Consider the following 15479-nt stretch of genomic DNA (forward strand, 5'->3'; position numbering starts at 1 on the left):
TTATTTGGCTGAGAGAATGCAGCACTTTCGAGCCACAATTGGATATGGATAGAATTTTACAACTAAACACAATGGCCTGACAAGCAGAGCGAGAAAAGAGCAAGGGCCAATATGCGTGCCCCGGCGAGCTAAGGTTGATGATGTGGTTATAAACCTCCAAACTGACACAAAGAACACTTTGACCTCCAAGAGTGGCTCCATGAGCTAAGAGGACCATTACATCAGTCCGAATCCATTTGCAGAGGATTAATAATAGTAATGTTCTGAATTTATTAGTTTACAGCTTGTACAGATCCTTCAGGGTTATTTTCCAATCAGTAGTTCTGAGTCACATAGTTTTACAACAAAAATAATATACTAAACCTGATAAGTTGGGAGTTTTCAACAGAGAGCCCACTTCTGCAGGATATGTCACAAGGTGTATCTGTTCTATTATGAATCACTCGAATTATAGGTACTCTGGCATCAAAGACAGTTTCCTTCACTCGAAAATGTGACTTGGGGTGAGTAAACTGCTTCAGTAGGAAGTGCAACCTGTTTATTTGTTCGTCATGATGCAAGTCAGTAAAGAATGAGCGGTTATCTGAAAAAATTGAAAATATTAACAATTTATTTAAATTAAAAAGTTGTTAACTTTGAATAATAAAGTTTCTAATTCACATAGTGCTAAAAAGAATTGGAAATCTTCTTTTAAAAACTATTTGCTAAATTTAATGTTCTACAACTATAGGGCATTAAAACTTCAACATCATCTCCCTATCGATGAGTATCATCTTTATGTTTATCATTCATATATACATAAATTACCATATACGTTTGAATAATAATTCAATAAACAAAATAAGCCTCTTTCAAAACATTTATAAACTTACACCAGTGTTGACTTTAAAACTACATCATTTCTTTATCGATGAATATCATCTTTACGATATTGCATCACTGAGCATATGACGCCATTACAAGTTTATATAACAAAACATAAACATGTTTACTACAATTTATTCTGAAGCCAAGTGAAAGATAAAAAAATAAAGGATGTCTTATTTTAATAACAGGCGAAGTTAGGGAAAAGAAAAGTTTAAGCCAACTATACTGGTCCCAAGTTCTGGGCCCCATCACTCCTGTAACCAATGGGGAAGGACGAGGGAACCTCTAAAGTCCAACCCAGACGACAATTTCATACATAAAAATTAATGTTTTAAATATTTATTAATGACTTGCCCAAGCAGCCTCACTATTTTGAATATTAATTATCTTAACTACATTAATTTTTTTGCATATGATACTACATGTCTAATTAAGTCACAGAGCAGATTTTACCTATCTCAAAAAATAATACACAAATTCAACTTAAGCCAGTTAAGAACAACACACTTTCATTACATATCTCAAAAACATCAATATATAACTTCCATTTTATCACAAATAATGTTGAACAATTAGAAATAACATTCTATGAAATATAAATTAACTTCCTCTAACACTTGGAAATTTCTTGGTGTTATTTTAGATGACAATTTGAGATGGGAAAATCACATCAATCAATAAATTGGAAAATTAAATTCAGCATATTATGCAATTAGAAAAATTGGAGATCTGATTGATCTTAGGACGGTAAAAAACTGTTTAATTTGGTTATTTTGACTATCTAATTATTTTATTATTTACTATTTTATTTTAGGTATTGTTTTCTGGGGCGTGTCACCATTTATAGAAAACGTTTTCAAAGCTCAGAAAAAAGCTATTATGGTATTAAGTAATTTAGACTTTAACCAACCATACAGCAACCATTTTAAAAACCTTAGAATTTTGACAGTAAGGAGCAGTACCTATGCTCTGTGTTTTGCAGTCAACAAACAAGCTGCCTAATTCATTTCAGATAACAGATAATCCCATTTCTAACCCAAAAGAATAATTTTTGAAATGAGAACATAGGTAATGTGATACCTTTTATAAAAGCCTATGTACCCCGAGCATTTTGACACCAAAAACTCAATATTATTAGTCATATGTACATATGTATTGACCTAAGCCGTGCTTTTGACTGTTGATCATAGCCTATTGCTTGAAAAGATGGAACAGTATGGCATCAGTGGATCTGCAAAAGAATTTTTTAGATCTTATCTGTCTAAGAGGAGTCAAACTGTTTATCTTGATGGCCGGTGGTCTTCAGCTAGGGAGCTTAGATGTGGTGTTCCACAGGGGTCTATATTGGGCCCTCTTTTGTTCTTAATAGTTCTTAATAAATGATTTACCTATTAATATTCAACAGTCTAAAACTTGTATGTATGCTGATGACACCAATTTTCTTTCTATTGATAAAAACTTCATTGATTTACAATTACAAGTCAATAATACTTTAGAACTAGCTTCAAATTGGTTTTCAGCTAATAACTTACTTTTAAATAATGACAAAACTAAATCAGTTCTGTTTAGTCTTAGACCTGTTGCAGTTAATATTGAGTTTGATAATTGTGTTAAGTTTTTAGGTGTGTACACTGATTGCAAGCTGTCATGGGTAAAACACATTGAACAAATATCAACTAGGCTATCTCGTGTGCTTTATCTATTAAGACGTCTTGTGAGTTGTGTTCCTAAACATTATATTGTTACTGTTTACTATGGTCTATTTCAGTCAATAATTAGCTATGGTTTGATTTTCTGGGACAATTCCAGCAACCTTAACGATATCCTTTTGATACAGAAGAAGGCCGTTTGAATAATTACCAAATCTAACTACCTGGCTAATTGTAAACCACTTTTTATTAATTTATGTATTTTAACTGTTTTTAATATCTATATATTTTATTTATTGTTATATATTCATAAAGATATTTTATCATATAATATAAGGAATGAAATCCATGAAAAATTTACAAGGCATGGTAATTGTCTTGATGTACCCTTCACAAGATTGGAAAAAATTAGATCTAGCCATACTATAGTGTGTATTAGACTATATATTAAGTTACCACTCTCAACCAAAGATTTATCTTTTAGTCTCTTTAAATGTAAGTTACATAGATGACTGGTTGCTCATCCCTTCTATAGTATAGATGAATTTTTAAACATGCCACATTCAGAAATAAATGTTTTGTAAGTTTTTTACATATGTAAGATTTAATTATTTTATTTATTGACTATTTATTTTAGTTTATTTATTTATTTTTAGATTTTATTTGATATTTATCAATGTTATTTTAATTCAAGAATTAGGTATAGCAAAAATGATGTTTTATGTTATCAATTTACATTAGTTAGTCCTACCTACGTAGTATAAACATTAACTATGACAAGTTATGATTTGTAACATAAAATGATGACCATGTCGATTGCTATATGCCTAAAGACAATAAAGATTTTGATTTGATTTACAGAGTGTGACAAAATGTCTTAAATTTAGGTTTTAATAGTAAATTCTGCTGTACGCCCCCTTAAGACCTACGTGCACCAATGTTTTGTATGATGTTTATTACACACCCTATCAGGAAATATGTAGTGGTGGCGTATCGTTTACTTCCATTTCTAATTTTTATAAATCATACAACATTAATAAATTAAAAACATGAATAGTCAAAAATAGCAACGTATGTTGTAAAGTACACTATTTAAAAATCCTATTAAAGACAAACATTTGTTGTAATTTTATAATATGTAATTTTGTGCAATAAATAAGAAACCTAAATTCTAACATAATATAATTTAATCTTACAATAAAATTATACTAAATTCTGAAAATAATTTTAAATATGGCTCATCCATGGAGTCAATATTTATACTAATTCTAATTTTCTGGTGAATCTGGTTTAAAATCATCATATGTATATATTTCATTTTCCAGCATTCTGTAATGACTCTTTTGAAGGAATTTAATGTTGGAATCTCGTTCCATGCTATTGGTAATTTATTGAAAAAATATTGGTTATTATAACAAAATGATTTTTTAAAGTGGGTAGTTTTATGTATTGGGGCAGGAATAGCATTAATAATCTATGTAAAATAATTTTGTTAGCAAATTAGAGGTTTGGTTTGTACACTTCTGTAATGAGAAGCCTTATAACATTGTTAATATGTTCTCTTGGGGTTAGACCAAGAGTTAGTCACATCTCACTTGCATGTCAATCCAAAATCCCTATTCCCTCAATCAAGGTTGAACAACATACATTGAGGTTGCATGGCCAAGTGGAATTTGGAGTGAGTATGCAGACTCTCAAGACTGAAGTCTCTTCAGTTTCAAGTAAACTTGCTCCATCGAACCCGGGGCTTTCCCGCAGTGGACCCAACACTAAAAGCTGAACAGCTTCAAACCACTAACACTGAAGACGAGCTGTTAACTAGCTTAAGCAATGAAATAGATCTGGATAATAACCACAAGCCACTTTACAAAATCCTATGGAACTCTTTGTTTCATTTGAAGAGCAAAGAAGAACTGAAACTGAACAAAGCAGCAAGAAAATGGTTTAAGTGGCTTCTAAAGAAGGGATTGCTAGAAGAAGAGGCCAGAAAGGAAGCATTAAAGGTTCTGCCACCAGATAGAAGGACCAAGCGGCCTTGATCAGAAGAAACCACCCCCGAATCTAATCAGGCTAATTACTGAGGGGGCTACAAATTGGCTTCCTGGCCAGAAAACAGCTCCACAGGCAATCAGCCTAAAGTAAAATCTGGAGAGATCAGCAAACGTTTACCTGTGGGCTAAACAGGGAAATCTAAAGACAACTTCAAAGAAGCCCTTTAAATTACTAAGGCGGGAATTATGCTGATGACTTTCCCAGAAGAAAATCTGACCAATGATCAGATGAATAAAATTGAGATGGCTATTCTCGAACAAGTTGCAGAGAAAAGAGGGGAGACCACTTATTTCAACGCCATAGCTTTTTGTCCTGGTTAGCTAAGTATATTCTGTGTGGATAAGGACACCGCAGGGTGACTACTGTTCATCATATGAAATCTAAAGCCATTGGAAGAGGCAAGCTTGAATAATGTAGAAGAGAAGGACTTACCAAGGTCAAAGATCCTTAGTGTATGCCCTCCAAGCAGCAGCTCTGATCCAACAGAAAAATACTCAAATTTATCACAGCTAAAACTCCTCCCTTGAGATGACTGAATGGAGACTGGTGAAGATGAGTGACAAAGGAATTGTTGTACACCTTCTAATGTGTACAGACCTTGCCTCCATCCAATGCCTCAAGAAAGAAGTATATAAAATCTTCTATACAGCTAAAGAAGTCTACCAAACAGACTGTCAAGAAGGTGAGTGAAACAAGTTAAGAAACTCCGCTTTCTCTTCAGACTGGCACTAACAAGCATAAAGCTAAAAAGTCAGTAGTGGCAGAGCCAGAAACTTCGTAGGCTGCCACCAAAAAAACAACAACAAAAGCCTTACAGAAAGTTAACAGGAAAAGATGGTGATAATAAGTGGAAGAAGCAGCACAACCTGGATCTCGGCTCAAAGTGGTTTCCGACTTGGCAAAGGAAAGAAACATAAACCTCAAAGGTCAAGGAAGTGATGAAGGGGCTTCAGGTCATACAGGTGAATTTCCAGCACAGCATAAGTAGCTGAGCCGCTTGCAAGGACAGTATCCCTCAGCAGTCAGCCACCTAAGCAGCAGCCACATTTGACATTGCTTGACCCCATTATCTTGTGATATCCACTATGTTACAAGTGTGAAGTGTCATTCAATTTTTCAAGCTGAGGAGTTAAAAGCAGCATAAATTCAATGAATAATGGCACAAGAAGATGGTAAAAACAGGTGACGTTATAGTGTGTAAATGGCCCAAAAAATTTTAAGGTGAACAAGTTGATGTTCATGACAAAAGAGGCCAAGTACACAAGTCTTTTACATAAACAACCTCGTTGAACAAATTGATGAATGAACAGTTAATGCCAAGTGGAGTTATCATCAGTGAAATGTCTGCCAAATATCTTAAATTTCAAGATAAGTGTTAGATAAGTTCCAAAAATTTAGTCTGATGACCACAACCCTTAACGAACGACAGCAGCAATATAGTTTTTTAACCATGACGCTAATGGAGTATTAAAATATAATTGTGACAGAGATGAGATGGGTTTAATCTCCCCAGATATACAAGAGTCACCATCAATGGATGTATTCAAATTCAACAAACAAATCCAAAAAATTAAAAAAAAACCTTTAAGAACGGGATCAAGTTTTGGGACCATAAAGGTGTTCTGCTTATGGAAATTTACAGTCAGAGACCACAATAAATACATTATTACATTATTTTACTATAACAGTATACTGTAAAAGATGCATAAATTTACCAGTCTTGACAAGTCTATGTCCACTTCTACACTACAGTCCAAAGTGAAATTCAACACTAAAAGACCTAAATTCTTGAATCCAAAATTATGCATTGTGACTGTTAATTCAATTATCTCATGATTTATGTTTAAAAACGCAGATAGGTACCTATCCAACTGTAGAGCTTAAATTCTAGGCATTTCAGGAGAATTGTGTGTACACTACTTGAATTAAACCTAAGTAACATTATAGAAAAAATAAATTATTACCAAAGTCAATGTAGACATCCAAATCACTCTCTTGTGTAGCCAGTCCCGTCACTTGTGAACCAAAGAAATGTACCTTGCTGCCTGGGACAATAGCATTAATGTCCCGTTCTATCAATAGGTTTTTGGAGTCTCGATTCATCTTATGACGGTCCATGTCAATTTGTAGAGCTCTCACATGTGTTTTAACAGAATGTGGTGACTGCAGAACTTCCCTTACTTCTGTTTTTAAACAAATTGGTTCCTTGTTACGTCTTCTTGTGCGAACTTTATCTAAAACAAAACCGTTATTAGGTATAATAATACAGTTTAGTTGTAATATTTATTAGACAAATTCATAAAAACTAAACCATTTTTAGTAGTTTTCTTAAACTTATCATAAATTATGTATTTTTTATAATGTTATATAATGATTTGATGTTAACAAAATATGTAACAAAGTAAAACAATATTAGCTTTTAAAAATAACTGCTATTAAAAACTAATTCTTTAGTGGGCCTACATTTTACTGAATTTATAACAATTTTGTCTTGAATATTCTATACTTACAACGATAATGCTAGACACTGGAAAAACAAAGAAAAGTATCAATCAATAGACCTTATAACAGGCAAGGAGAGTAAAGATGGTCAAAAAATCAATGGATCAAACCTGGATTGAGACTACACAGGCCCTTGGCAGTTCTCAACCAGACATATGTATGGATCTTGGCGGTAAAAGGGTTATAAACCTAATTGTTATACTGCAATCAAAATTTCTATAAACAGTTCAGCAAAACAGATTTTTCTATTTAATTTAAAAAGGAATCCTGTGCATAATCAGTTCTCAAAATTGTGATATCAGAGAAACAAATTTAATAAAATATATTTTTTCATGGAGGCTAAATTTACCACATTTTGGGGGGGGGAACCTTATACATTTCAAATTGTCAATTTAGCTCCCCCGTATATGCTTAATAGATCCAATACTGACTATACTTTAGAATAATACCTAATAAGGTTGTTTATATGTGTTTTATATCATCCTTGACGGTTTAAATAATTATTTGTATGTAAATAACATAGTGTTTTGTATCAAATAGTGTTTCTTCCTTTGTTTGTATTTTTCGGGTTGGGGTTGTAATCCAAGTTTTTTTACAACCATTACAACTAACTTTGAGTTTCTTAGGAGCTACATAGATTTAGCATCCAATAGGCTATATAATATATTAATTTCTCAAAAATATTTCTTTTTCATGCATGACTTCTTTTTAAATCATTTATCAACATACTTTACAAATTATTTTCAAATTACAGTGTCACATAATACTTTTGTTTGAATATCAGTATATAAAAATATGATTTATATTTTACTGTTATTTAAAAAAATATGTCTTAACTTAATGCTCAGAAATGGTCTGCCAACAAGAAGTTAAATGACTTGCTGCCAAATGGAGGATTATACTGATAAAATAATACCAGTATCCCCTGAAGCTTAATACATATTTACAAAGCTTGAACAATTAGTATTTGCAAATGTGCTTAGTAATCAGAAAAACAACATTTAAATGCATATAAATAATACTTACCAGCACTAAGGGGATTTATAGAAACTCTAGTTTCTAGTTTTTTAACCCAAATTTTCTTGAGTTGTAATGCTTTTTGGGCACTTTCACTGGAAACAAGACATACTACAATTTATAAGAAACAACTAAAATATTTCATAAAATTAAAAACTAGTTTGTTACTGTAATTAAAAATAATTTACAAACACCCCAGTTCACAATTCATTGTCTGTACAGAAGTTTTGGCCAACCACATCATCCCTGTTTTGGACTACTGCCACTCTTATTGTGTAGAGAAAACAATAATATATTCTGCCACTCTTGATGAATGTAGAGAAAAAAAAAAAAAATATTTTTCTTTTAGTAACCATGGAAATAATGACAGTAGCCAAACGGTGAAGCTTTTGGGAATTATACTTGATCCAAAGCTATCCTGGAATCCTCATGTTGACTATGTGTGTAAAAAGTTGCATAGAGTGATTTACCTTCTAAGACACCTTAAACTATGCATACCAAATGATAGCTTAAGAATGGTTTATTTTGCATCTTTTCATAGCACGATAGCTTATGGTTTGCTTTTTTGGGGCAACTCCAGTGGTTACATTTTGTTACAATTTTAAAAGTATCATTTTTCCATGTTACGTCCACATGTTAAGTTAAATTAATTTCTTGCACTGGGTTGCACGTTTTGTTTGTTTTTTACATTGCTATTAGTCTACTTAACTTTTTAACTTAATATTATTAAAAACCACTTTTTAACTTATTAACTATTGCTTTTAGCTATCGCTTTGATTCAACGGTATTATGCCCGTGATTTAACTATGAATTTACTGCACGATTGATTACCATTGTTTATATGTAATGTATATTTATTTGAATGTAATTCTTGATCTGTTTTAACTTGCAAGTTGTAATTGCATCATATTGTGACGAGATCCATTGCATGTAAATGTTTAAAGATCAATAAAGATATCTATCTATATCTATCTATCTATCTATCTTAGTGGCTTTTTTCTTTGGTTTAGTCAGTTTTGAATGGCACAAGACCTGAGTCTGTCCAAGCAGTGAAAACAACAAAGGACACTTATTTTATTATTGCACCTTTATTGCAGTTGTGCAATAAAGGTTTTATATATATATATATATATATATATATATATATATATATATATAAAATTACATAACAATATTACAATGCTTATTCAATGTAAGTTTCTCTACCTATCCCAAGGAAAATATACTGAAAGTAAGTGAGGTCTATATAACAGTATGTAAATATCAGAACTTAAGTCATGCCATTTCATCTGAATTTTCCTCTCCACAATGGGCTCCTTCTCGAGCTCTGTACCATTTCATAAAAGGCCACAACCTACACTATTTCAAAATCTGCTTCTTATACAATACAACACAATTTTATATAAGAATAAGAATAAGAATCATTTATTCCATTGATCTGTTTACAGAAATAGGACAAGTCATTTTAAAATTACATACATTGTTAGAGCTAAAAATTACATTAACACAAAAGTGTTGTAAAAAGTTCACATGAAATTTAAGTAAAGTAGCAATAAATAAAAGTAATTATAGTTAGTTATAAACTAAAACCTAACATTAATATGGCAATTCATGAATTCCTCAATGCTGTAAAAAGGATTTTTGACTAGCCAATCATATAACTTTGTTTTAAATATTTTAAAGGAAACAAGTCTCGCATCATCAGGCAGCTTATTAAAAAAACTTATAAAATTTAATTTAAACGAGCTTTTAGTTTTAGCTAGTCTGTGAGGCAATATATCAATCTTATTCCTTCCCCTAGTGTTGTATTGATGGATCTCCTGTCTTGTATGAAAAAGATTCAAATTAGATTTTGTATACAATAAAACTTGAAAAATATAAAGATTTACTATTGTGGGAATTTGAAATTGTACAAAAAGAGGTTTGCAGTGTTCAAGTGGGTTGGCTCCTCCAATATTACGAACAGCCTTTTTCTGTAGCACAAGAATGTCAATGACATGTGAAGAATGACCCCATACAAGTAGACCATACAATATGTGCGACTGAAAAAGCCCAAAATATGCCAATCTTAAATACTCTGGACTAACAAAACTTTTGAGTTTCCAAAGTAAGTAATTTACTCTAGAGATTTTGTTACAGACAGTATCTATATGAGTTGACCAGTTTAATTTTGAGTCTACATTAATTCCTAGGAGCTTGACCGATACCAAATTGATTTCCTGTTTGAGGCTTAAAGTAATACACTGTGTTTTATCCAAATTGCATGCTAGCTTATTTGCTGCAAACCATTCATAAGCCCTTTTCTCAGATTGTTGGGTAATTTGTGCCAAACAGTCTAAATTATGATGACTAGAAAGTAAGGTGGTATCATCAGCGTAAATCACTGAATGAGTATTGAGGTTTTTAGGAAGATCATTAATATAAACAATAAAGAAAAAAGGCCCAAGAATAGAACCCTGTGGAACACACGAGCTCCTCACGTGTGAGATTTAATGGGGTGATCAACCGAGGCGGAGAGAAAGAGTGGGGATGGAGGGGCCCCTCCTGCCAACTACAGATAGCCCGTGTGAGGAGCTCGTGTCAGTTTTGGATCCATCAGTATAAACATAAACATAACCTAAATGAAACGTAGTGTTACTGTTTTCTTGTTTCACTGAACGATGGCAAATGTCCGGAAAAATCCTGTTTCCTTCACAATCCTTCCATCGTCAAAAATAACCTTTAAACAAAAAATAACCTAAATGTGATAGTGACATTTTTTCTAACCACAATTAATTGTTTTAGAGTTTCTTTACTCGTATTCTTTTTACTTACTTCTAAATTTGTTAATCTAGGAAAAGTTAGAAATTTGCCTGGACTTAATTAAGCCTTCTAAGTAACAATGTAAGACTTCAATAAATTATATAAATTTGTGTAATTGTAATTGTATCATAAATCTTTATATTCGTAGCATTAGAGATCAGTAGGACTAAATTATTTTCATCATCCGTATTACATAAAATTTCTGTAATATAAGTGTAATATTTCTTACATAAATATAAATGTTTAAAATTGTAAACCAAAAATATACTCATATATGATCTTAAACTGAATTTGTCAGTTACAGTAATATAATATAATTAGCAAAATTTTGTATTTATTAATGATGTCACGTGCTATGTTAGGTATTTAAGTCAGGTAGTTGTCATTGGTTTTGTCATATTTCTATTATTATGTTTTTGGTTGAATATTTACTCGCAAGTTTCTTTTTTAATCTTTTTTAATACCCTTAGTTTATTACAGCTATTACATAACTCTTATTACAGATTTTGTAGTGTAATTATTAATTTATTTACTACCAATTAAGGACTCCACATGTTGCTTTTGCCCTATTAATTTGAATATATTCCAATAGCACAAAAAGATTATGATATTTTATTCGTTGTGCACCATCTCACATTTTGTAAAGTGTCTTTGGAGTTATAAAGAAAGTTCAATATTAATATAATTAATTCGATATAATTTCTATGTTTTGCAGATATGTTCGTGTAAAGTGTCTTTGGAGTTATAAAGAAAGTTCTATATTAATATAATTAATTCGATATAATTTCTATGTTTTGCAGATATGTTCGGATATAAAACGACTCATTAATTCGGATATAAAACGACTCATTAATTCGTAAGATAATAGAAATCAGAACCGTTCCGAACTGAGGTCGCTATTAGCCGCATGTACAGAGTTTGTCAGGAATTTTCGGGATTTATCGGTACTGCTCGGCTCTGTCCCCACTCTTTCTCTCCGCCTCGGTTGATCACCCCATTAAATCTCACACGTGAGGAGCTCGTTGTGGAACACCAGTTTCCACGGTTTTCATTTGAGAGCATTTATTCCTGACACATACATATTGCAATCTATTGGAAAGATATGACTTAATAAGTCTTAAAGCACAATCACTAACACCGTAAAATGCAAGCTTATCAAGAAGAACATCAACAAGGACACTGTCAAATGCTTTACTGAGGTCACATAAAACTAATGAAGAGGAATCCTTTTTTTCAAAAGCCTCTAGGGTATGATCAATTATGTTTAATACAGCCGAAGTTGTAGATCTTCCCTGGCGGAAGCCATATTGACTATTTGAAATTAAATTATGAAACTCAAAATAGCCATTCAGCTGGTTGTACATAATTTATTCAAAAATTTTAGAAAATATAGGGACAATTGAGATTGGACGATAGTTATGTACACAATTTTTGTCACCTTTCTTAAACACTGGAGTAACTTTTGACACCTTTAGTAAAGGTGAAAAAAAACCCTCATTCATGCAGTTATTTAAAATTATCGCTAGGGGTTCACTTATAAATTCAATAGTACTTTTAATAATGAAATTCGACAACCAATAATAGTCCATAGCTTTTGAATTTGAGAATTTTGACACAGCCTTTATAACATCCTCGGCTGTAACTGTTAGCCAAACAAATGAATTTTGATCAATCATTCGTTCTCCCAGAAAGTAATCAGGACTATGGTGACTGGGGGGAATTCCTTCACTAAGCTCTTTAATTGAGTTTATGAAATACTGGTTGAATTCCTCAGGATCCAAATTTACATCTTGACTGTGTGTAGGTGAGTGTTCATTACTAATCACCTTCCAAGCAGCCCTGCATTGGTTAGGAGCTTTACTAATATACTGCTCAACTGCAACTTTTTTTGCTAGTGTTAATTCATTCCTATACCTTTTTTTATGTTGAATATATACATTATAAGCTGCCTGAGTTTGCTCTGACCCCCTTAAATTCAAACTTTTATAAATTGTGAATAATGCAAGCATTTCATTTCTTGTTTTGGCTAGTTCCGGTGTATACCACTTGACAAGTTTAGTGTTATTAGACCGTGATTTATTTGAGGTTTTTACTAAGGGTGAGCAATAGTGCCATAAGTCAACAAATTTTTTAAAAAAAAAACTATTAAAAAGTGTTTTAATGTCAATTTTATTTTGTTTAAAATCATCTATCATGTCCCAATTTTCTTTCTTTAAATAATAAATAAACTGATCCAGACTTTCATCACTGTGCCTTCTAATAAAACCATTACTAGCTTGCAACATGTTTTGATTGTTCTGTAAGTGCTTTGTGGAAAACATTTTTAAAAAAAAGGGGTACATGGTCTGCAAGACAATGTTCACCAAGTGTAGTAGTAAATAGCTTTTTATTAAAATTAACAATAATATTGTCAATGCAGGAATTAAAACGTGTAGGTTGATTATTTGTAATAAAAAGATTAAATGATCTGAGAATGTTACTAAATTTAGAAAAATCCAAATTACCATTATCACTATTACCCATTTCAATATTAAAATCCCCAGCTATGAGTACCCTCTGGTTATTAATTAGTAACCTTTTGACAGCATGCTCAAAACAGTTAAAAAATTTGTTAATATCTCCATTTGGAGATCTATAAATGCTCACAATCAAAATATTTTCTTGTATTTTTATAACCTTATAAAACCTTAAAAATAGGATTTCCGTTATATAGTTTAAGTTTACAAAATTATACCAGGTCAAAAATAACACATTAAAAGGTGAAAATTCAGATGGAATGGTTTAAAGGCTGGAATGAAGCCTATTGTAAACTAAAAAAATTATTATGAAATACTACAGAGATTGAGAAGTGCCCAACCACGGCACGGCAAGGTGGCTTGGGATAAAATTCTAACTGTTTAATCCAACGGTGTTAATGAAATGCGGCGAATTAAAATGTATACTCGCCGCGAGCTGGTGCCCGGCTGGTTTGTCACCAGAGTGGGTGTGGGTTGGCTTCAACTGCCGTAATGTATTGGGTATAGGGATTTCCAGTCTATGTTCTTCTTTGGTCGCTGGGCAAATCAGACTCGAGAAGTTCTAGATTCTTTTAAATGGGAGGTGTTTCCTCATTCGCTTTACATTCCAGACCTTACACCCAGTGACTACCGCCTGTTTCCAGGCATGAAGACCTGACTTGCGATGCAGCGTTTTGTCGATGATGTGGAATTACGGAAGAGTGTGACTACCTGGTTTGAAGTCTCAGGCAGCAAAATTTTATAACGCTGGAATTTTAAAACTAGTTTACCGCTAAGATACGTATTTAAATGACTGTCTATGTTAAAAAATAGTATTTTAGTGTCACTTTAACATGTATATAATACAATTTTTCCTTGTACTTTGTTTTTAGTTGATATAGAGTATAGAGCTGTTCAGAGAGTTAATGAGGCGTCAAGGTAAGGCAGTTAGTATTAGGGTAGTTTGGGTTGGAGTACATGCGCGACAGTTAGGTAGTGGGTAAGGTAAGTTTTGTTCTTTTATTTCTCAAGATCAATATATTTAAATAAATACTATCACTTAAAAATTAAAAACAAATTTCTTATTAAAACCTTAAGAAACCTATCTTTCTTTAAATTATTTAAAATTATCTTACCAGTTTTTGAATAAGATCTTGCTACCACCTCTGTCAAGAACACATTTTGTGATAAATCCAAAGCGCTTGAAGGCTTCAAAAACATCTTTTTGTTCAGTGCCTTTGGGTAGTCCTGGGTTAAAAAAATTAAAGTATTTAATTCAACATTGCAATATGCTATAACAAATTAATTAAATGATGGAATATTATTGATAAAATACTATTTACCCTTTACTAGATTATTGTATGATCTCTGTGGCCTTCCAGGGAGTCTGGGGTAAGAGAAACTACTCGTATTTTGTAACAACAAAACTATTAGACAATATTTTTGTTTGATTTCACCTCCAACAACGTAATTCAATACATCTATTATATATCTCTGTGAGGTGAAAAACCAAACAAGCTCAACATCAAAGAAATACAAACTGATAACTTTTAAGGTTATTCTTTTAGCAAAATATTTTACTGATTATATTAATTGAATTACTCTTTTAAATCCAAATCACAGAGAATCATTACCGTGCCTTAAAAATGTAAATAGTTTAACTCATTGAAGGCCATGGGCTGATACATTTGCTCTGGAATTATGTTTCCAAAACAGCTGAGAGCCAAAATCTCAGCACTGCAATATCAGGATCATGCCAATACATTGACCCACTTCAATCAATTACATTATTCCCTTACTTCTGTATTTTTAGTTTATAATATCAAATGAAATAATAAAATATATCCTTTCAGATTATTATAATTATATTCAAGATACTTTCCAGGTAAACAACTTTTATACCAAACTTTTATGTTAATTTGCAAAGGGTGCTGCATTGTAGTATTTTTTTATTTCCAAAACATTTATTTTGAAGGTATTTGCATGATTATTCTGTACTTGTGTGAAAATGCATAGTATGCATAGTTTCTTAGAATAACAATGGTTTTCTTAAAGTATTTTTTGCCTTAGCTTTCGTCAATCAAACATAACAAAA

The 15479-nt window shown here is 31.9% G+C and overlaps 1 protein-coding gene across 3 annotated transcripts in view; it reads right to left on the bottom strand.

Moving 5' to 3' along the window:
* Window positions 1-15479, bottom strand: part of LOC124357291 — a 73685-nt gene that overhangs the window by 23277 nt on the left and 34929 nt on the right. For all 3 annotated transcript variants that reach the window (XM_046808949.1, XM_046808947.1, XM_046808948.1), the window contains exons 3-6: window positions 14521-14632; window positions 8097-8182; window positions 6533-6802; window positions 364-583 (exon numbers count right to left, since the gene is read on the bottom strand). In XM_046808949.1, the coding sequence (XP_046664905.1) occupies window positions 364-583; window positions 6533-6802; window positions 8097-8182; window positions 14521-14632 (688 nt within the window). The remainder of the gene's footprint in view (window positions 1-363; window positions 584-6532; window positions 6803-8096; window positions 8183-14520; window positions 14633-15479) is intronic.

Source organism: Homalodisca vitripennis, chromosome 3 (assembly GCF_021130785.1).
Source record: "Homalodisca vitripennis isolate AUS2020 chromosome 3, UT_GWSS_2.1, whole genome shotgun sequence".
NCBI lineage: Eukaryota > Metazoa > Arthropoda > Insecta > Hemiptera > Cicadellidae > Homalodisca > Homalodisca vitripennis.